Below are 23,161 nucleotides of genomic sequence, written 5' to 3' on the forward strand. Positions count from 1 at the left end.
TAATAATAAAATTTTCTAAATTTCTATATAAATATTAAGCATAAATTATACAAATGGTCACCTAACTATGCTATATTTTTGTTTTGGTCATCCAATTTTAAAATTTTTCAATTTAGGCACTGACATTTGAATTTGTCTTTGTTCTGGTCACCTGCAGTTAAATTGACAATGGATAGCCTTTTTTTCTAACAGGTATAATAACACATTTAGTACTTAATACTTATCTATTCTATCAATTTGATATTAATTCTAAATAATTCAATAAATTCAATCATTCACATTTACAAATTCTATCATTTTATCCTTAAACTTTCTAACCAAAGCTTTTGGCTTTTAAAACAAAGACATTCTACATCTATAAATTTGAAACCCCAAAAAAATCTTAACTAACAAGTTGTTCTCCGAGTCAATTATTGATACCGATGAGTTTATTTTGAAACTTTATTTCCTTTTGTTTTTTTTCATTAGTTTTCTTATAAATATAATATTTTATAACCCTTTGATTGATAAAATTTTGGCTAAAGAAATTAATTTTTTATAAAAAGGCACTTTAGATTTATTATTGTTGTTAACAATATGATATTTCCTTCAAAGTACATAAAAATAATCCTTGATGTTAGTATCCATCAATTAGTAAAAGAACATATATTAGATTCAAGTCGATCTAATAATCAGTATTGAAGAATGGAGAAGAAAGTTGTTTGGATTTTGGCCCTCAAATTCATAACGTTCAAAATTATTTCACGAAAAAAACTAAACTGTAAAAAATAATGGGAAAGAAAGCTTTCGATTGGTGCAAGCGGTGAAAACATAGAAGGCCATACAACAATGATTATAACATTCCAGCAACTCAAATGAGAACTTTCGAATAGTTTAGTGACTATTTTGCAACTTTTTGAAGTTTAGTGACCAAAATGTAAATTGACTAATAGTTTAGTGACCTCTGATGTAGTTTATCTTATTACTGTTACATTCTATTTATAGATTAGATATCTTAACTGCCCTGAAAACAATGCATTTCCTCAGCCGAAAAACCGTTAATTTTTTCAGTTTAAAATCAACAACCAAACCCCTTTCCATTTTTAAAAATTTTCTCTGAAATTCTCAGTAGCCAAACAACCATGTCTCTTCTCAACGATCTCGTTAATCTCAATCTATGCGACGTCACTGAAAAAGTCATAGCTGAATACATATGGTCAACTCTCTCTCTTTCTCTATATCTTTCAATTCCCTTTCGATTTCTTCCCGTTTCACACAATTTTACACTAATTACTAATTCTTTTTTTCAAACATTTTTCCAGGATCGGTGGATCTGGCATGGATATGAGGAGCAAAGCAAGAGTGTGTTTTACTAATGAAACTTTCAAAACATTTTGTTGAATATTATGATCTGTTTTTTTCTAGAATCGAAATGTTGATTTATATTGGTTTGGATATAGACATTGCCAGGACCGGAGTCGGATCCTTCAAGACTTCCTAAATGGAACTACGACGGTTCCAGCACGGAGCAGGCCACCGGTGATAACAGTGAAGTTATTATATGGTAAGTTTTGTTTAAAATCTTCTTCTTCTTTTTTACTGAGATATTTCGGTAATCCATGCTCAATTTAGATCGGACTACTCCAATATCTTAAATGAAAAAAAAGAATCCAGCAATCATAACAGTTCAGTTTGGTTTTGGAAAATTAAGGTTATTATTGGAGAAGTCAGTAAATCTTTTAGGTGCTAAAATTAAATTAAATATTTTATGAGAGTTAAAATTTTGTAATTTTTAAAAATATAAACTATCTATTTTAGGGTATTCATGTAAATAAACAAATTTGTTTTTCATAAAATAACCGTTATGTTAAATTTTGATTAGATCAGTCCTCAAGCGATATTCAGAGATCCATTCAGAAGAGGAAGGAACATGTTGGTAATCAATTTATTTTTCGATAAAACATTTTAGAATTTTGCTAAGATATTAAAGATGGCTTATGGAGTTAATTTTTATATATATACGTGTATATATTGTCAATGTATCAATTACTAATCTTATGCATATAATTTCATAAATAGGTGATGTGTGATGCGTATGCACCAACTGGAGACCCCATTCCGACCAACAAAAGATTCAACGCTGACAAGATCTTTAGCCACCCTGACGTGATTGCAGAGGAGCCATGGTAGTATATATCTTTTCAACTTTCTTAATAACTTAACCCTTAAGCTATGAATTTTGTCTCAAATTATCCAAAATGATATTAGCCATTAAAAAAATTATTGTTTAAAGGTAATTTTACTAATAATTTTTTTTCTTTTACAATTCCTTTTAGTTTGTATCTTCATTAACACTTGTAGTAATTGAAAGAAAAAACCTTCAAAAATTTCGTTACAAAATTTCAGGCGTTTATAGACCAAATGAACCAACTAAGGCCTTACTTATGCCTAAGTCTCAATTGGGCTTGAACCCGTTAATCAGCCTATTTTACTATTAAAATAATATTTTATTATACTAATTTAATTCGATTAAAGTTTAATTAATTTAAATTTTTTAACATTAATCTCATTATAAGAGGATAAGTGTTTCAACGCACTCAAACCCATGACCTAATATCAATCGAGCTAAAATTAAATCAACTTAATTAACTTAAATTTAAATCTCTTGTAAAATAACCAACTCAAATGAACAAAATGAGTAATCCAATCTTTAAATAAACTGATTCAATGTATAAGTTCATATTTGTTTTATATGTATGTTTATTTGTTGTTGTTTTTAATTTCATAAACTGATTAAAAAGCTATCTAATGCCATATTCTTTTAATTATCTTATTGTACTAATATAGGTATGGCATTGAGCAAGAGTACACACTTTTTCAAAAGGACACTAAATGGCCTCTTGGATGGCCTGTCGGAGGGTTTCCCGCACCACAGGTAAAAATATTACATTTAGTGGTAGATTTTTGAAATAAGTTTTGGGTTTAATTAATTTTTTTAAAATTAAGAGTTTAATCAGAATTTTTTTTTAAATTGGGATTTTAATTAAAAATTTTGAGAAAATTTTGAGATTAATAAAATCTTTTAAAAAACAAGAGACATTAATTAAAATACTTAAAAATTATAATTCAAAAATTTGAAAGATCCAATTAAAAATTTCAAAGGAATAATAAAAATTTTAAAAAAATTGAGGCCAACACCGCCCTTACCACCATTACTGTTCACCCCTGATTACATTGTACTTCCTTTCTTTTGTGTTTCCTAAAATATCGAAAATTGAAATTCAATTCAATTAAGATATTTAAGTTTAGATTTTATTAATTTTAATTAAGTGAAATTAAATAATTAGTTTAGTTCAATTTTCAGAAGCTAAAAATTTCATAATTATTCAAACTAAACCAAAATCTCTAATTTCTAATTATTTTTTTAACTTCTCTATAATGTTAAAAAATAATCATTTCATTTATTTACATTTGTGAAAAATCCTTTAAATACCTTTTTAAAATATTAAAAATAAAAACTTAATTAATCCATACATATAGGGACCGTACTATTGTGGAGTGGGTTCTGACAAAGCCTTCGGCCGAGACATTGTGGATTCACATTACAAAGCTTGCCTTTTTGCTGGCATTGACATTAGTGGAATCAATGGCGAAGTTATGCCTGGCCAGGTATGTGATTCTATTATTATTATTATTATTATTATTATTATTATTATTATTATTATTTTAGAAACATATTCAAGCATAAATGTAGGAAAAACAATTTTACATTAAATACATATTTATATTTAATATTTAATTTCGAGTTCGTCATGTAATCTCGGAGCCATGTTTCTTTTCTTAGGATGAAAAGAAAATATATTCAAACAGTGATGACGAATTTGGTTTTCATTTAATTTGACTTAAGTAATAAATAATTAAATTAACTCGATTTTATTTGAATTTTAGTTAATAAATTAAAAGATTATGTTTCGAATCAAACCAAATTATAATTTTATATAATTTCTAATTTCTAATTAGTTTTTAAAATATAAAAATAATGGTAAAAGTATTATAAAGGTTTTTGTATTAAGAGTTAAATTATATTTTATCTCTTTTATTTAAAAAATAAGTAAGTTAGTTTTTGTTCATTAGACCAATGAGCAATTTGAAAATTTTTTATTAAAATTTTGTACTTCATGCCGATGTATAAGTACTAATTTTTAACATAAATATAGATGAAAAATTTTAACTAATGGACTAGTTTGCTTTTCGATCTAATGTACATGGATTATTTCATTAATTTTTGAGTTTGAGAAAAATGCAATCAAACTTTTAATATAGAGATATTCATATTACTTTTACCGAAAATTTGTACTAATAATAGCATCGGCATTGTTGCCAGTGCAGGAAGACGTGGATTCAAGTGCGCTGAAGTATATTATCCTTCTATTTTAAGGGTTGAGAGAGACCATGTGTAATTTTAGGCATTGTATAAAAAATAATAGATATTACAAGAACCTATATAAAATACATTTATTTAGAAGGAAAAAAAAAAGTTGAACCGAATTGATACAAATCAAATAAATTCAGTTTCGATCTATTCACAATAATATTCAATTTTACTTTTAAAAATCAAAATACAATATATAAAATCCTACCGAAATATTAGCATATTTATGTGGTGATGTTATTGCGTAAACAGTGGGAATTCCAAGTAGGTCCAGTTACTGGGATTTCTTCGGGGGATCAAGTATGGATGGCTCGATACATACTCGAGGTAATTTATCCACAAAACCAGTTTTTATTTATTTAATAATCATATTTTGTTCTTTTTTCTAAAGGAATTTGCTATTGTATCATTTTTTTTTCATTTTTTTAAACAGCGAATAACTGAAATCGCAGGAGCTGTTCTTTCTTTTGATCCCAAACCTGTTTTGGTTTGTCCCAATGCCTACAATTTCTGTTCTTTTTTCTTCTTTTTTTTTCTTTTTTTAATCTTTGTTTTTATTTTATTCGATTAGGGTGATTGGAATGGTGCCGGCGCTCATACTAATTACAGGTAAAAATTAAAATACCAAACAATATTCTCTAATTTATAATGGGACAGATTACTTGCGACATAAATTTTAAATAAATTTAAGGGTAAATGTATATTTTGTTATATGAATTAGGTTTTAAGGTTGAAATTGAGATTATATGTATTTTTTTAGGTTACGTATTTGAATTTGTCATCTAAACTTTATTTAGTCTCAATTAGGTACTTGAATTTGACTTTTTGGTTCAAAGTAGTATTTAGTTATTTGAAGAAATTTGAACTACGAAGCCAAGTTCACGTACCTAATTGGACAAAAAAAATATCAATTTGAACATTAAAACTAAGTTTAGGTATCTAACTGGACAATAAAAAAAAACTTTGAGGCCAAATTCAAGTACAAAAAAAAGTTTAGATATCAAATTGAACATTGAGGCTAAGTTTAGGCATCTAATTAGATAAAAAAATTAAGTACCAATTTGAAATTTAAAACTAAATTTAGGTGCCAATATAAATTTACCCTAAATTTAACTCTAACACGAATTTGGATAATGATTCAACCTTGCCAATAGATAAGCTTATTTTCGAGCGAAGAGCAGACGTGACCATGATTTAAATTGAGCGAACTATGACCCCAAATCTTTAAAAATATATTTTTTTGTCTCAGCACAAAGTCTATGAGAAATGATGGTGGGATCAATGTGATAAACGAGGCAATCGAGAAATTGAGTAAAAGGCACAAGGAACACATTGCAGCTTATGGTAAGGGTAATGAGAGACGCTTAACGGGTCTTCACGAGACTGCCGATATCAATACATTCTCTTGGGTAAGTTAGCATCATATTAGCAAATTAGCACTCCATGGCTTGGGTTGGACCACGACTCAGTTTGATAAAATTTTAAAGTCTACGCTTGTTTTTAGGTTGGTTTAGTTAAAAATCTTATTTCACTATTTAAAATGTTCAAAAATTTAAAATATAATTTTTTATAGTTAGATGTAAAAATGTTTTTTATTATTTAAATTGAATTCGATGCAAATCAAGTCAATAAAATAAAATTTAATATCCAAACTTAACCCAAATCTGATTGGGGTGGGTTTGGATAGGCGGTGTGTTTACCTGCGGTTAGTGTAAAAACAGCGGTGGCGGTGAGATTAGATACTATAGCGACACTGTAGCGTGAGACAAAAAGTAAGCTAAACGCACCGCTCCGCACCCAACCGCCCATCCAAACTCACCCTGGGTCATCACCCACCTGGCCTTTGAATAGCCCTAGTTCCAGTGTTGAAACCTAATAGAAAACTAAATTTCAAAAAGTTTCAAAAGAATTTTGAATTGTAGTATTTGCTTTGGCTTCAAATTGATTTTTATTAAATTTTTTTAATTCATGATTTAAAAAATCTTAATTATTCTAATTGAATTATAATTTTATGTATATTCAATTAGCTTTTATGAGTTAATGAAGAAAGCTTTTGAATTTTAAATAAAATATTATTTTTTAAATTTAAATAACCGATGAACCGCAAATTTTGTTTTGGATTAATTCGATTTTTGCTTTAGTTAGAATAATTTATATTATTAATGACTTTTCATAGACTGAACCGTATCCCTTTTGAGTTCAAGATCAACCTTAGAATGCATTGATTTTCTTTATAGTTTTGATAGAAAAGGAAATTAAATAGTGATTGCAATTAAATGTGATTATGATTTGACTATTTAAGCATGATATTAAAATGATTTATGTTTGTTCAAATTGACTGACTCAAAATATGAGCTTATAATTTTTTAAACCTAAATATATTTGTAAAAGATTAACTCAAGCCCATTTTAGGTCCACCCATATTATTTTTAAAAATATTTATTTATTTTATTTTAATATTTAATAATTTATATATTTTATTTATTGAAAATTTTTATATAGTTATCATAACATTATTTTAATGTTTACATTAGAGTAGTATTATATATTTAACATAAATTTTTTAATGTGTTCTAATTTACATAATATAAAGTATCATAAACTTAATAATGGGTTAGGTCGGGTCGGGCTTGGGTCCATATTTTAAGCATGCCTTTTTTGTCTTGGTTTATTTTTTTTGACCCAAACCTTCTCAAATTTCGGGCAGATCTTCAGGCCTAGGTGAGTAATTTGACCCATGAACAGGTCTAGTTGCAATGAGACATTGTAGTATGTTATTTTGCGTTTTTAGTTTTTTTTGCCGATATTTATCATAATCAATTTTGATATTATTTTGTTTGTATTTTTGAAATATTAGGGTGTTGCAAATAGAGGAGCCTCTGTCCGTGTTGGTCGTGACACCGAGAAAGAAGGAAAAGGTAACCATTCTTTTCTTTTCTTCATTTTTTGATTCATCTCTTGAATTTCTTGGGTAAAAGTACCACGAATGTCATTTTATTAGGAGTTACATTATATTTTATTTCATCTACTCAAAAAATAGATAAATTAATTAATATTTCTGTTAAAAAATTCGTTTCTATTGTTAAAAATTGATCATTGTATGTACATATGGCACACCAGATCTCACTATCTGGTTATTTTGTTAATTATATCAGTTTCTAACAATAAAATTTTTAACAAAAGAAACTAATTTACTTTTTAATCTAATATGCATAGATTAATTTATCCAAAATTTTAATTAAAAAATGTAAAAATATAATCTAATTAATTTTTTGTTTTTTAAATTTAATATACTTTGCAGGCTATTTCGAAGATAGAAGGCCATCATCTAACATGGATCCTTACGTTGTGACGTCAATGATAGCTGAAACCACCATTCTATGGAAGCCATAAAGAACTTGAAAATGGAGGCATTGGAAAATCCCACATCGAACTAAAACTAAATGTTAAACTGCTTTTTATTGCTTCGAATTTGCCAATTAGTTATTTTTATTTAGTTTTTAATTTCTTTATCTGGTGATTGTTCGAACAATGATAGCAGAGATATTAGTTGTATGGTCAAGAAGAAAAAGAAAAAGAATCTAAATAGTTAATTGTGGGATTTTAAAATTTTAAATTATTTGAATAATCATTAAATATATTCGATTCGATAATTAAAATCATTATTATTACACTTTATTTTGTTTTAATTCATGTCTACTAGCTCTATATTCAACAAAAGTAGCAAAGATGCTAATTGTTCGTTAATTTATTGGTTTAATACATAATTTGGTACTTAAGTTTGACACTCTTTTTAATGTGGTATTTATATTGTTTTTGGTTCAATTTGATACTCAAAATTTGACAAAATTATATATTTTGATACATAAAAGTAAGATTGTTAACTTTTTAGAGTTGATTTTATAAAAAATCATAATTAGCTAATAATATTAGTAATTAACTTTCATTAAATCAACCTTAAAACCCGAATTAGATCACATCAATTAGATTGTATTTGACAAATAAAATGCAAAACTAAATAAATTCATAGTTAAAACTAAATTTATTCTACTAACAAAATCATAAAATTTCAAACATAATAGTTTTAACAATTAGCTTTCATCAAATCTACCTTCAAACTTTAAATACTAAAGCTAAAAGTTAACGTTGTCACTTTCGGGTACCAAAATACATAAAGGCTCCATTTGTTTAATTGAAAATGGCTTCTGGAAAATGACTTATTTTTCTGGGAAAACTAAAATTTTTTGGTATTTGAATGAATCTGTGTAAAATATTTTCTATTGTTTAGCGATTTCTTTAAAATATTTCATAAAAATTGTTCAATGAAACAAACATATATTTGAGGTTCATGATTAATAGTCTAAATGAAATAGTGAATTGATGTGAAATTATAGTAAATAACGAATCTTCATGATGTTAAGGATTAAATGGTAAACTTTGTGAAATTTATAATTGAAACAAGAGAAGTGATATGTATGAAATTTTGTTATGTGAAATAAGATATTATAATGAATTATTTGATTAAATTGCTTATATGATGAAAAATGAATTACATGGCAATAGATACTAAATTGAAAATTGTACAAAATTTAAGTGTGAATCAATTTAATATGTGAATAAGGAAATTATGATAAAAGTTTAATGAGTGTATTATGAGATGATGAAATATGCATAAAGTATTATAAAAGTGAAATTGTGGAAAAATATAAAAATTTTATGACGATAAAGACTAAATTGTTAAACTTGAGAAAATACGTGGATGAAATAATAGAAATGAAATACATAGAAATTTGATATGTGAAACAATATATTGAGATAAATTATATGATTAAAGTGTAACAAGAAAGAAATTTGATTTAATATGATTAATTAGTGAATATTGAACTTTTATGACAAAAAGAGACTAAATTGAAAAGTTATGAAAGTTTATAAGAAAATATTTGATAGGTGAAAAACGTAGTAAAGAATGTAATATCTCGGTGTTTTGACCTGATGTTTGAATCGGGTATGGGGGTGTTACAGTGAATAGAGCTTTATCAGTTTGGTAAAACATTTTACAAGAATAAGAGGTAATTTTACATTGACTAGAAACCATTTTATGTTGACCATCCTATTTTACATGAAACAAACATCGAAAAAGGTTGAAAATTTTTCTGTAAAAGCTTTTACCTTGAAACAAACAGAGCCAAATTTTGTCAAATAAAAGTACCACACTGGACAAAAATAATACAAGTAACACATTAGAAAATGTCAAACTCAAGTACCACATTAGAGTAGAAAAACATACATTAGATCCAGGTCAATCTGATGATTAGTGCCAAAGATCGAAGAAGAAAACTATTTTGGATTTTGATTTGTAGATTTGTGATGTTCAAAACTATTTTATGAAAAAAAATTGAACTGAAGAAGAGAAGAGGAAAAAAAGCTTCCAATTGGTGCGGACGATGCGAACAAATAACGCCATACAATAGCTATTTTGACATCCTACTAACTTAAATGAAAACTTTCAAATAGTTGAGTGATACTTTGTAACTTTTCGAAGTTGAGTGACCAATCTGTAAACTTTCTAATAGTTTAGTGAACTCAAATGTAATTTACCCAAATTTGTTTGAAACAAGTCCAGCTCGGCCCGACCCATCATCACCGATCAACGGTACTGTTAGCCCAATTCCTCTCCATTTCCTTTTTTTTTTCCCTTCGTACCTTTTATTCATCAGTTTCCTTTCTTCTTTATGGAGTCTAGCCTCGTAGCTGGATTCCTGCAACTTCTAAACCCTGTCCTAAAAAAGATGGAGCATTTCTTCTAGTGTTTTCCCTTTAAACAGCGAGCTTTTGTTCTTTTGTTTCTCATTTCTGAAAAAGATTTCAAGACAAAAAAAAAAAAAAAAACGAAGAAGAGGGATACGAACACAAAGCAATGTCTCGCTTAGCAGCTAATTCCGCTTTCCCTAAATCCAAAACCCTCGACAACAAATACGTAAGTCAATTTCCATAAATCGATCTGTTTTTCTCGAGAAATTGTACATTTTTTTCTCGTTAATTTCCCTTTTTTTTTCACTCTTCCAGCTATTAGCTGCTCGTCTGGTTTTAGAATCGAGTGCAAATGAAAAGAAAATTGGAAATGAGAAAGAAAAATTGAAGGTTCAAAATTTTGCTCTCAATTACGAGAAAATGAATGAGCGATTTTTCTAAAATATGATTTGACTGATGCAAAAGTTAATGTTCATTTAAAAAAAAAAAACTCTTCGAAAATTGGAAGCTAAGTTTCTTCTGTGATCATTTTATTTTGTTGAATTATTCGTTGTAGGAGTAGTTAGAGCATACACCTGAGAAAAATGAAAGATATGTTGAAGCTTATATATTGCGTTTTCCTTTTCTGTGTAGATGCTTGGAGACGAAATTGGGAAAGGTGCATATGGACGTGTTTACAAAGGCTTGGATTTGGAGAATGGAGACTTTGTTGCAATTAAACAAGTTTCTTTGGAGAATATAGCTCAGGAGGATCTCAATATCATAATGGTTTGATTTTCTAGTCCTTTTTGCTCTAGAGTTTCTATATTTCTGAGTACTTCAATAAAATACATGGTTTCACAAGTTCACTGGGATGGCCTCTTAGTCATTTTGGTTAGCACATTAGTGATAAATGGTAATGTTCCGTGTATTTAAACTACAGTTGGGTTCAGTCACTTCACACAGCTTTTGATATTTTTTTGGTTATGGATTATACCATGTTTTCAGGGCATAATAATGGACGAGAGATTGTTTGAATATGGTGCTTTTTTTTGGTTGCCATGGTTCTTAGTTTTTCATTATTTTTTATTTGACAAAATGAAGCCATGTAACTTCTTTTCTCATGATAAAGAATCAGTAGTTTATTTCCTGAATCTGTACACACGACTTATATTTATAAGCAACACGTTTTGTATCAAAGGTACTTGAGAGTCACAGCATTTGAATTTATTTGTCTTGACCGCTTTCAAGGACCTGCTTATGTAAGACCAGTTTGCATCTTATTATAGAAAATCTTAGTGTGCAATCCATTGGGAGACTGGATTTTAGTATCTGAACATCCTCTGAGTACTTATTGGTTGCTTTTTATTCAGAGGGCTTTTACCATTCTAGCCTTTAATTATGGTGTATTTAACTTAAATGTCCAATAGTTTAAAAAAAGCTTGGTGATAAACATTTAAATTTGGTCCATGGGAATGCTACCTTTGAAGCATGCAATTACCTTTTCCAGTTTCTGTAGTGTTAACAACGCTGACAAGTTGCTCTTATCTTTTGAATGCTCTTGATCGGTGGAATGGCTTAACATTGCAGCAAGAGATTGATTTATTGAAGGTAAATATTTCCCTCTACTTTTAGTGCTTTTTGAACTTTTCCCTTGTTATAATGCTTATATCAAAATGCTTATAAGTTGGCCATGTTGCAACTATCAATCCCCCCATTCATTACTTGTTGTTTACTGGTCATCTTCCGTTCTTCATGGTAATTGTCTCCTGCTGGTCGGATAATACTAATTAAAATTTGAAGCTCTTTGCAGAACTTGAACCATAAAAACATTGTGAAGTATCTTGGGTCATCGAAGACAAAGGCTCACCTGCATATAATTCTCGAGTAAGAAATCTTACGTTGTGGGTTGCAGTGTTCTGTGAGCTGTTAGTAACTTGTATTACTTCTTTTATTTTTTTGTAGGTATGTAGAGAATGGTTCACTTGCAAACATCATCAAGCCAAATAAATTTGGGCCTTTTCCAGAATCTTTGGTGGCTGTTTATATTGCTCAGGTTTGTTTTTTTTTTTTTCTTTTTTCTGCAATTTATTGATTCATTTTGCTATAAAGTATCATTGGATTGCTACATACTTGTTCAACAGGTTTTGGAAGGCTTGGTTTATCTACATGAACAGGGTGTTATCCATCGGGATATTAAAGGTGCAAATATTCTGACAACTAAAGAGGTAACCTAACAACCATGCCAGTTTTTCTCTTAGTTTTAAATCTATTTCAGGGTCTTTAATTTTTAGTGATTGTCTTGCAATAAATTTGAGCATGGCAGCAGAGAAACCATTTGACCTCCTTATTTATGGGGCCATTGGAGACTAATTGAATTTGGCCATTTAATTCATATGTTTCCTTTTACTTTGGCTACTTATGTGCTGAGAAATCTCCTAAGATAAATGAAACAGAAGTGCTTGAGCCTTCTTGAGTTGCAGACCTGCAGGCTGCTGAATTTTGGGCCATATTTTATTGGCTCAAACCTCATGGCCCTTGCTTGTCTGTTCAGATGCATTTTAGTCACCATTTTGTTCTTGTCTTCACAATTTCATGTTCAAGTTGGTTTTGATGATTGTGTCTTTGGGGTTTGTGGACTCTCTTTGGGTTTTTTCTAACTTATCTTCAATGTAATTTCTCTTTTCAGGGTCTAGTGAAACTTGCTGATTTTGGTGTTGCAACCAAACTAACTGAGGCTGATGTTAACACACACTCAGTTGTTGGAACGCCATATTGGATGGCCCCAGAGGTACCGATGATTGGATTGTGGCTATTAATTGTCAACCTTATTACTTTTGTCCATTTTTTCATGTTTGTTTTTTAAGGTATATATTGGATGTGTTACTTACAGGTCAAGTTAAATTTCAGGTGATTGAAATGTCTGGGGTTTGTGCTGCTTCTGACATTTGGAGTGTTGGCTGTACTGTGATTGAACTCCTTACATGTGTTCCTCCATACTATGATCTGCAGCCTATGCCAGCTCTCTTTCGGATTGTGCAGGTCTGTGCAATTTAATTTAGTCAGTATATAAGCATAAGAGTAAATTCTTTGTATTGAGTGGTTCTTTCCATCCTTTATTTATCTCCCTGTTGATTTACATTTCATATTCGGATATTCTTTTCACTGCTGAAGAATGCTTTAGCAAGTTATTTTCTGCCATGTCTTATATTGCTTGTCTTTATGCATACACATACGTATGTGTCTTCCTCTCAGGATGAGCATCCTCCGATACCTGATAGCCTATCTCCCGACATTACTGATTTTCTGCGCCAGTGCTTTAAGAAGGTAAGGTGGCAGATAAATGAAGTTTCAGTTTTGTATTTTAATTATTGCTTGATCTTTCAAAAGTGTATAATGCATCAGACATACTTGGTTTATAACGGACAGAATACGGTTATTAGCAACGAAAGATATATTTTGATGGGAATGACCTGTGTTTTGATCTTATAACCTTGGAATCTATGAAGACCAAAAGCATCCAGTAACTCTCTTGAAATTCTAGAATGAGTAAATATTCTTCTAGTCGCAAAATCTTTGGGTGGAATTCACCATCAGGATGAAATGAAATTAGCAAAATGGAAGGAAAATAGAATAGCCTGATAATTTCATAGACTAATTGAAATTCATGTGGGATATGGCCTTCTATCCTGGTCCCATTTATATGATAACTGCTGGAGTTCAATGGTTGTCAACCAATGTGATGATGGTTGCTGATCAGACCATCACAAATCTTCACTTGACCCTGTTAAAGTCTTTGATGATTTGTTAATTTCTTAGATGAGGCTTCGTTGAATTTTCAGGATGCCAGACAGAGGCCTGATGCAAAAACGCTTCTTTCTCACCCTTGGATACGGAATTGCAGACGTGCTTTGCAGTCTTCTCTGCGTCAAAGTGGAACCATTAGGTGTGTATGGTACAGTATGTTTCATGTGTAATGTATTTTGAACGTTGCCTTGGGTTTTTGGTCAGTATTCTGCATTCATGAATTTATGTGCTATGTCGTCTCCATTATCCGCTAGACACCTACAATACCTGATCTGGTCAAATAATCAGAGTTTTGATTGATTTTAGTCTAAATTATTTTCACAACCTAGCAACCACGTTGGGCTTCCTGTGATCTTATAATAAATGCCCTCTATATACAGCTAATTGGTTTTAGTTTGGATACTTAACAATACTGCTCATTGGGTTTTTGTCAATTTTTTTATACTAAATTATGAGGACGTATCTCTGCTTATAACTATTTCTACTGCAAACTTGCTTCTTATGCTACTAGTGGACTTAGCATTATATTTCACTTCTATGAGACTTTTCTTTGTTCTGGTGTGCCATTAATATTTGATCTTGTTTTCCTTCATATTTTAAGCAGTTCATATAAAAATTTCCAAACCTTAATATTTACAGAGTTGACAACTAAATACTTGTTCATTTATGTTCTATTTAATCCCCTGGTTGTCTATTCCTTGGCAGAAACATTGCAGAAGATGCTGCAGCAGATGCAGAAAGCTCTAATGCAGATAACCAGAGTGCTGGAGAGAATCTTCCTGTGGAGAAAGTGGATGCATCTGAAACGGTGAGAACTTGTTCAGCCTGAACCTTTTCTGGAAGCAAGCCATAGCTAAAGTTGAAAGCTACAGGAGACATAACTTTTTAACGCAAATTTAAAAATTGAGACTATGTTAAGTTGTTTGAAGACTATTGTTTAGTTTTTCATATAGAATGATGCAAGAGGATGTTGATTTTTACACATTAATGACATTGTCTTTTGATTATCAGAGCTCTAGGAAAGAGGTATCATCAACAGAGGCCACTGTTCGAAGCAAGTATGATCACGATCATTCTGCAGATAACACTCCTGTTGAAGAAAGAACAAATAATTTAGATGATGATCTACTATCAGATCAAGTTCCAACCTTAGCTATTCATGAGAAACCATCTTTACAGAGTAGTTCTGGTAGACTATCTGTTAAGAGTGTAGCAGTTGCTCTTGGTTCTAGTCAGCTTCATGATATATCACATCAAGATGAAGCTACGATGAATGGTGATGTTGGCTCACCATCAAGAAGGAAACATACGGAAAAAGGACAGGGAGGCAATGGGGATCAAATTGATAATGAGAATAAATCATTTGCCTTTGGACCTATCACTCAGAATGCTGGTCTGCAAAAGGTGATGCTTCATGAAATGGTGTCAGTTTGTGAGAAAGTTAATTTGTTAGATTTATAACATTTATATTAATTTACTTTTGAACTTCAGTCATGCTTTTCTCTGACATTTCAGTGCATGCCTCTATGTGGTTGCTAGGTTGCATGCCAGTTTAGTTGCATTGTTAGAAAGAACTCATCTTGGTTTCTATTATGTCATGGACTGTTTTATCTCTATGAAGTATCTTCTTGGCTTGTATGGTTTAGTTAAAGAAAAAAAAAGATATCTTCTTTTAGATGCATTCATTATTGCCTGTTTTCTCATTGTTGCTCAGATCAAATGAGAGTCATAATGGTGAGTGTTCATTTATGCCCTGACCCTCTTTTTCCTCTAGAGAATGTTTATTAGAATTCTGTATTCTTTGAGGTATTATCTATGATTCTCTTTCTGTAAATTCTTTTATCAGTTCTGTGCTTCTATGGTTCTGTTTTGTAACATCTCTTGTCAGTTCTATGCACCTGGCTTGTCATTTTTTCTGCTCACCTTTCTCACCTTCCTTTTTGGTTTCCTCACAAATGTATAAATGGAACCTTACTCCTTTTTAAGGCTGCAAAAGCTTCAGTGACCTCAAGTGGGAATGAGCTAATTAGATTTAGTGATCCTCCTGGAGATGCTTCCTTGGATGATTTATTTCATCCGTTGGATAAAAATCGGGAGGAAAGAGGAGCTGAAGCTTCAACATCTGCATCTGCATCGAATGTGAACCATGATACTGTGCCTGATACTGGAAAAAATGACCTGGCTAAGAAGTTACGTGATACAATTGCTAAGAAACAAATGGAAGAGGAGATGGGTCAGTCAAATGGAGGTGGCAACCTTCTTCGCTTAATGATGGGCGTTTTGAAGGATGATGTAATAGACATTGATGGTTTGGTATGTTAAAAATAATCTGTGATCTAATATGTTTTGAGTGCCATGTTTATGTGATGCTTTCAGACATGAACCTGATGATGTTTTTCTCTTGTTTATTGTATTCCTGTGGCTAGGATTTTGAAGATAAATTACCTGCTGAGAACCTATTTCCCTTACAGGTATGTATCATCTCTTCCAAAAAGTGGACTTGAATTATTTTATCTGTAATGGAACCCTCTTATATAACTTGGTTTTTGGTTGTGCAATACACTCTACCTTTGAGTATATTGGGGTTTTCTAACTGTAGTTTGGCAATCTGATTCTAATAGGTTTAAAGTAACCCTTATGCTGCTGTGCATGTGCAGCTTCTTGTTAAGAGTTTTTACCATTATTAATGGATGTCACCTATGTGTCTTGCTGTTGATTTCAATCTAGTAAATTCAAATTTTAAGATATTTGTATTGAAAATATAATATACAGCCACTTCTTTTTACTGCTCCAGTGTTCTTTTCTTTGTCTTCTTTGCTATATAAATTTATTTAATTGTCTGTCTCATGGAGAGCAGGCATCTCAAGTGATGGGAGTCATCATCAGTTTGCTTATGCATGTCAAAATCCTATTATAAGTTGCCCATTGCAGATACTCCTAGGCTGTGTGAATTCTAAGGAGATTATTTTAGTAGTTTTTTCCTCTTAAGATTTATGACTGAAGTTGTATTTTATTATTTCTGTTACCAATAGGGTAAAGACATGATCTTGTAAGTTACTAAAAATGAATCTGTATTTACTCCGAATAATTATCCGACCCTTGTTGTCCTTTCCACCCGTCTGTTATGAATTTCTTTCTGTTGAATTATTTATTTTAAACCTTTTTTTTTTGTTATTGTTGTTCCTGGCAACCAAGAGATTTGAAATCTTATTTTGTTCTTGCACTCTAGGCGGTTGAGTTTGGCAGGTTAGTTGGTTCCCTAAGACCCGAGGAATCAGAGGATGCAATTTTTACTGCATGTCAGAAGCTCACAGCGATCTTCCATCAGCGCCCTGAACAAAAAATTGTTTTTGTTAGCCAGCGTGGTTTGCTGCCTCTAATGGAATTGCTTGATGTCCCAAAAACTCGTGTATGTCAATAATGAGGCTCTCTTCCTCTCTCCACCCATACCCCTACCAAAAGAGGGAAAAAAAAGGAAAAATAAAACCTCCCACTTCCAGTCCTCCTAGCTGGGGAAGGGATAAAGGAGAAAGTTCTAAATTTGTTTCCTACTTGCTTATGGGTTTGGTGAAACTTCAATTGCAGGTCATATGTTCAGTGCTTCAACTTATTAATCATATCATTAAAGAAAACACTGATTTCCAGGAGAATGCTTGTCTTGTTGGCTTTGTAAGTTCTACGCTCATGTAGCTTTATTTGTTCACATATAGAAGAGTGGGCAAGGTGTGCTAGTTGTTACATAATCGCTCAGTAGGTTGGGACCTAAAAGAGATTTCATTTTATTTTCTTTTTCCCCCTTCATGAATAACAGTGTCATGGCATGCTCAGAACATGTGCAGTCTCCTTGTTCTACACTAATGAGCGATTACCATTAGAACTCCTTAGGAGTTAGTGGAGACTCTCAACTATTAATGAGGCATCTCTGTGGTTTTTAGAATCCTTTGGTTGGCCTTCAGTTGTAATTCGTGTAAATAAAGGTTTACATTTGTATGTTTCAGTTGTATGTTTGTGTCACGTTTTGGATTGATCTTTTTAACTGAAATTGATAGGGGAGGGAGAGTGATTATATTGTTGTATTTATACTGTTTTATTCACTTTCAAGTTACATTATAGATCCCGTTGATTAAGAGCTTTGCGGGGCCTGATCGTCCTCGGGAAATTAGGATGGAGGCAGCTTATTTCTTACAGCAGCTTTGTCAATCAAGGTGTTGAATTGTCTCTTCTCTTTATTTCAGCTGCTTAATATCACTTTTAATTGACAGAAATTACTTGTACTGACCATATTGGTTCCTTCTTTATAGCTCTTTGACTTTGCAGATGTTTCTAGCTTGCCATGGAATCCCAGTTTTGGTTGGCTTTTTAGAGGCTGATTATGCAAAGTACAGGTTTGTGTGCATGTGTGTTTGTGGATGCAATCCTAGATATGCATTGTAATGTAAGATGATGACTGCTTACCATTTTGGGAAGTTCTAAGACCAAGTGCCAAAAATTAATATTCTCGACTTTATGATGCACTCTATCCCCTTTTTGATTCTTTTACCCCTTCTCATTTTTGAATATTGTGCGTTTAAATGCTCCAGTGTGTTTTGCTTTCTATACTTGAAAAATGCTCATTACCACCTGCTCCTGACACAGGCAAATGGTTCACCTAGCAATTGATGGCATGTGGCAGGTCTTCAAGCTTCAGCGATCTACCCCGAGGAATGATTTCTGTCGGATAGCTGCTAAGAATGGGATATTACCGAGGCTTATTAATACTCTTTACAGTCTAAATGAGGCAACTCGACTTGCAACCATATCTGGTGGGGGTGGTTCACATTCTGGTCCACTCGATTCCAGTCATCCTCTGTTTGCTCAGAATGAGACTCCGTTCTCGGTAACTGATCAATCTGATGTCCTTAAAGCTAGGCATGGAATGACTGAGCATTCCTTTCCAGCTGGTGCACAAGAACCTTCACGGGCTTCAATTTCCCTTTCTCAGAGGTCAGATCCTAACCTGCCAGATTCACGTTATCTTGCTGTTGATGTCGACAGACCTCGATCTAGCAATGGGGCATTGGATGTCTCAATTTCTAGAGAATCGTCAGCTTCCAAAGAGCAAGAAAATTTGGATCGGGCAGAGGACCTTAGAAGGCAGAAGATAAGTAATGCTTTGAACAGGACATCTTTGGACAGACCTCCAAAATCGATAGAAGGTATTTCAAATGGACTTACCACTTCAGTTACTACCCAGGCAGAGCAAATTCGACCTCTTCTTAGCTTATTAGAGAAGGAACCTCCTAGGCAGCAATTGGAGTATGTGCGCCACCTGCCTGGATTGGAGAGACATGAAAGCATACTGCCTCTACTACATGCTAATGACCGAAAAACCAATGGTGAACTAGATTTCTTGATGGCTGAATTTGCAGGTATCTTCTCATGCTTTAATTGATCTACTGCTCAACGCTTTATGTAGATGTTAACAATCTGTAAACAGTTCACTGTATCTTTCCATTATCACATTATCATCAGTAATTGGTGAAATCCTTGAAAGATGCTTATACTGGAGCTTCCTAACTTAAACTTTGAACTTTTTATACTACCTTTACATAAGAGTTATGGTATCTCCACTGAGCTTTTTATTAGTTAAGGTACAATTAATATGCTTATTCAATGCTGTTTCTTTGTGGTTTCAGAGGTCTCTGGTCGTGGAAGAGAAATTGGAGGTGTTGATTCTACACCTAAAATTTCACATAAAAGTAAGAAAGTCGGGCTACTGGCAGTAAATGAAGGAACAGCATCCACATCTGGCATAGCTTCTCAGACTGCATCGGGTGTATTATCTGGCTCAGGTGTTTTAAGTGCTAGGCCTGGAAGTACAACATCATCAGGGTTGCTCTCCAACATGGTATCAACAATGAGCGCGGCTGTTGCCAAGGAGTACCTTGAAAAGGTGGCAGACCTACTTCTTGAGTTTGCTCAAGCAGATACAACCGTTAAATCCTACATGTGTAGCCAAAGCTTGCTTAACCGTCTTTTCCAGATGTTTAATCGCATAGAGCCACCTATTCTTTTGAAGGTACCTAAACTATTTTGGCTTTCCATTTTATGTTTTAGACTGTTTAATCTTCCTGTACACTTCGTCTCACGGTTCATTATTATTTTCTTAGATACTGAAGTGTATTAATCATTTGTCCACCGATCCAAACTGCTTAGAGAATCTTCAGCGAGCAGATGCAATTAAGTATTTGATCCCAAATCTAGAACTCAATTATGGACCGCTTGTATCTCAAATACATCACGAGGTTTGCCTTATTATCCTTGATCATTAGCCTAATAGTCCATTTACTAGCAAAATTGGTATGTCTGGTTTTCTTAAGTTATCAACTGCGATTATTTGAGATTTCATGCACCTGGTTCTTGTCTTATGCCAATTTCTTAACTTCATCTATATTACTTCCCTCTTTCTGTTTCTCATGGATTTAACATATTGACTGAATTCATTAGATTATATGCTGGAACCCACCTGATGTTTAAAATGGTCATGTGAACTCATGTAATAGCTTATATTCTTACTTAGATCATCTTTAGAGTTTGTAACTGCAACCAAATTAAAGTTTATTCACAAAATTAAATGAACTATTGCTCTCTGCTTTTGAAGTACTGGTTTCTTGCTACTTTGCAAATTCTGCTCCTTTATTTTCACTCACGAGACATGGATTATTCTATCTTCTGCCGCCCTTTTCCATCCAAACATCCTCAAGCACACTGTTTTTTTTCGTTAATTATGTTTTTAATTCTTGCTTTTGACATTTTCTATTTCTAGAAGACCAAAGTTTTACTTGCATTATGCTGGGGTGAAATACTAGAAGTTAGCTTCAGGGAGCTAAATATTGAGCCTTGTTGGTAGCGTGTACTGTGCCATACAAGCTTCAGTTTTTGTGCTAATGTTAGCCGATTAGTTACTTTATTTATTCTCCTTTTCGTACTCTTCTGCTTGGTAATTGGCATCTGAATGTGTATATTACAGCTTTAACTCTTATCCTATTATGATTGTATTCCTCAGTGCCAGTGGGCAGGAAGACTTATCTGATTTGACAATATTTTTCTCTTCTGAAGGTTCTCAATGCACTATTCAACTTGTGCAAGATAAATAAGAGGAGACAGGAACAAGCAGCAGAAAACGGAATCATTCCGCACTTGATGAATTTTATCATGTCAGATTCTCCTTTAAAACAACATGCATTGCCGTTACTGTGCGACATGGCTCATGCATCACGTAATTCAAGGGAACAGTTGAGGGCTCATGGTGGATTGGATGTGTACTTGAGCTTGCTTGACGACGAGCTTTGGTCTGTGATAGCACTAGACTCACTCGCTGTTTGCTTGGCTCATGACAATGACAACCGCAAGGTGGAACAAGCTTTGCTGAAGAAAGAGGCAATTCAGAAATTGGTGACATTTTTCCAATGTTGTCCAGAGCAACACTTTGTTCACATATTGGAGCCATTCTTGAAAATCATCACGTACGAGATGCTACACCCAACGATTATTTTCGTAGTTCTTTTAAGAGCTTGTGCTATATTGACTGATTAGATTATTGATGGCTAAGAACTGACACGAGAACATCCTCAGTCATTTCACTGTTTGAATTGGCGATGCTGAATCTTCTTTATATTAGACTGGCATATATTGAATATTTAGTTCTTGATTTAGAATTAGCTAACTTGACCCTACTTATTTCTGGAATGCAGGAAATCATCCCGAATTAACACAACATTAGCTGTTAATGGTTTGACGCCACTTCTAATCTCAAGGTTGGATCACCAGGATGCCATTGCTCGTCTTAATCTACTTAAATTAATTAAGGTCAGTATGATCCTTTTTATTGTCTCTATACAAATTATTTAACTGATTCCAAATCCTTGAGTATGAATTTGTTTCTTGAGGTCCATTAAGATTGTCCATTTTCCTGACACATACCATAAGGAAGCTCCTTGAAGTCAGCTAAACAAATGAACATGCATCCCTTTGATAGTCACTTAAGTGGGAGAAACGGTTGAATAGGAACCTTTACTATGCTATGCGAGTTGGAAAATATAGAATATTTTTTTGAAAAAGCTGTATTCACGATATATCTATGTGAGGGTGTATAAATATATATTTTTAAAAAATGGGAAAAATAGGGGTAGTTTACTGAATGTATATTAACTCAAGCACTTGAAAAAAGACTAGTACACCATTGTGCAATTGTGGTTCATAACTAGTTGCTTAGTGATGCATTAAGAGGAGATTTATCATGAATAGTTCCGATATAAACTTTTTGGTGTTGGCAGGCTGTTTACGAGCATCACCCAAGACCAAAACAACTAATCGTGGAGAACGATTTACCACAGAAGTTAAAGAATCTAATTGAGGAACGGAGAGACGGGCAGCGTTCCGGAGGCCAAGTGTTGGTGAAACAAATGGCTACTTCATTGCTTAAAGCCCTTCATATTAACACAGTCCTGTAAATTTACATGTGTTGTAAGAACTTTCCTGGTTCCTCCCCTCTTTATGTATATTGTTTTAATTCTTTAGGAAGGCAATGGTTTGGTTTTTCCACTTTTGTATTCTTTTTTTTTTTGTTTGGCCAATTTATTTATTTGGTCCCTTTAGTTTGTCATCAGTGTTTAGGAAATGGTTTTGTTTTTGATTGGGTCAGTAAATGCCTCTTTCCCGCCATTTAGCCTTAAAGGATTTGTATCATGTTCGTGTTACAATCGTGTTTTGAGCTATTTTTATTATGTTTATATAATATTGAACAAGTTAATAGGTTGTGTTATAAAGATTTTGGTCTGTTCATGTATGGTGTTATATGGCAACTAATGTTACCGGTTTTAGGTATCTAGTTTGCTGTCCTATGGGCGTTGGGTTTCTATTAGAAGGGAGGGATTGCATTTTTCCCTTTCAAAAAATAGTAAGTTAATCGCTGCGGGTCAAATCAATGCCTAAATGGATCCTTTTAAGAATTTTAGTCATTTCCATTTTTATTATTAAAAATTAATCTTGTACATGAACATAGAATAGAATACACGTGATTTGTCAAAATAGATGAAATTTATTTATTCTTTTTAACTTCAAGAGATTAATTTGATCATTCATATAATGTTGCCATTTAATTTGAAATCAAAACCTACTAAATTGAACAATCCAACCATATCACAAATGTCTCTTTTTGAGATAATGCTTCAA

General features: G+C 32.3%; 2 protein-coding genes across 4 annotated transcripts; both read left to right on the plus strand.

Annotated features, from left to right (window-relative positions):
- Nucleotides 1–1,028: 1,028 nt before the first annotated feature.
- On the plus strand, nucleotides 1,029–7,971 carry LOC105773888 (glutamine synthetase nodule isozyme). Of its 2 annotated transcripts, XM_012596079.2 has the most exons (13): nucleotides 1,029–1,195; nucleotides 1,302–1,341; nucleotides 1,440–1,543; nucleotides 1,867–1,915; nucleotides 2,059–2,165; nucleotides 2,827–2,914; nucleotides 3,520–3,648; nucleotides 4,664–4,738; nucleotides 4,845–4,898; nucleotides 4,983–5,020; nucleotides 5,661–5,820; nucleotides 7,269–7,329; nucleotides 7,713–7,971. In XM_012596079.2, the coding sequence occupies exons 1-13, from the start codon at nucleotides 1,122–1,124 to the stop codon at nucleotides 7,802–7,804; spliced, it is 1,071 nt and encodes a 356-aa protein (XP_012451533.2). In that variant the 5' UTR covers nucleotides 1,029–1,121; the 3' UTR covers nucleotides 7,805–7,971. The 2 variants fall into 2 exon arrangements, with proteins under 2 accessions (XP_012451533.2, XP_012451540.2); XM_012596086.2 differs by lacking the exon at nucleotides 1,029–1,195 and having other exon boundaries at nucleotides 1,306–1,341; nucleotides 1,862–1,915.
- A 2,150-nt stretch (nucleotides 7,972–10,121) lies between these two features.
- On the plus strand, nucleotides 10,122–22,755 carry LOC105773917 (MAP3K epsilon protein kinase 1). Of its 2 annotated transcripts, XM_012596120.2 has the most exons (24): nucleotides 10,122–10,388; nucleotides 10,796–10,930; nucleotides 11,732–11,752; nucleotides 11,955–12,028; nucleotides 12,107–12,197; nucleotides 12,286–12,369; nucleotides 12,831–12,932; nucleotides 13,052–13,183; nucleotides 13,397–13,468; nucleotides 13,984–14,087; nucleotides 14,654–14,756; nucleotides 14,960–15,352; nucleotides 15,935–16,261; nucleotides 16,375–16,419; nucleotides 17,178–17,357; nucleotides 17,534–17,617; nucleotides 18,062–18,153; nucleotides 18,250–18,333; nucleotides 18,584–19,356; nucleotides 19,624–20,006; nucleotides 20,098–20,232; nucleotides 21,047–21,453; nucleotides 21,682–21,796; nucleotides 22,264–22,755. In XM_012596120.2, the coding sequence occupies exons 1-24, from the start codon at nucleotides 10,329–10,331 to the stop codon at nucleotides 22,438–22,440; spliced, it is 4,173 nt and encodes a 1,390-aa protein (XP_012451574.2). In that variant the 5' UTR covers nucleotides 10,122–10,328; the 3' UTR covers nucleotides 22,441–22,755. The 2 variants fall into 2 exon arrangements, with proteins under 2 accessions (XP_012451574.2, XP_012451583.2); XM_012596129.2 differs by lacking the exons at nucleotides 10,122–10,388; nucleotides 10,796–10,930; nucleotides 11,732–11,752; ... (1 more) ...; nucleotides 12,107–12,197; nucleotides 12,286–12,369 and having other exon boundaries at nucleotides 13,035–13,183.
- The last annotated feature ends 406 nt before the right edge of the window (nucleotides 22,756–23,161 follow it).

Source organism: Gossypium raimondii, chromosome 1 (genome assembly GCF_025698545.1).
Source record: "Gossypium raimondii isolate GPD5lz chromosome 1, ASM2569854v1, whole genome shotgun sequence".
NCBI classification, from domain to species: Eukaryota; Viridiplantae; Streptophyta; class Magnoliopsida; order Malvales; family Malvaceae; genus Gossypium; species Gossypium raimondii.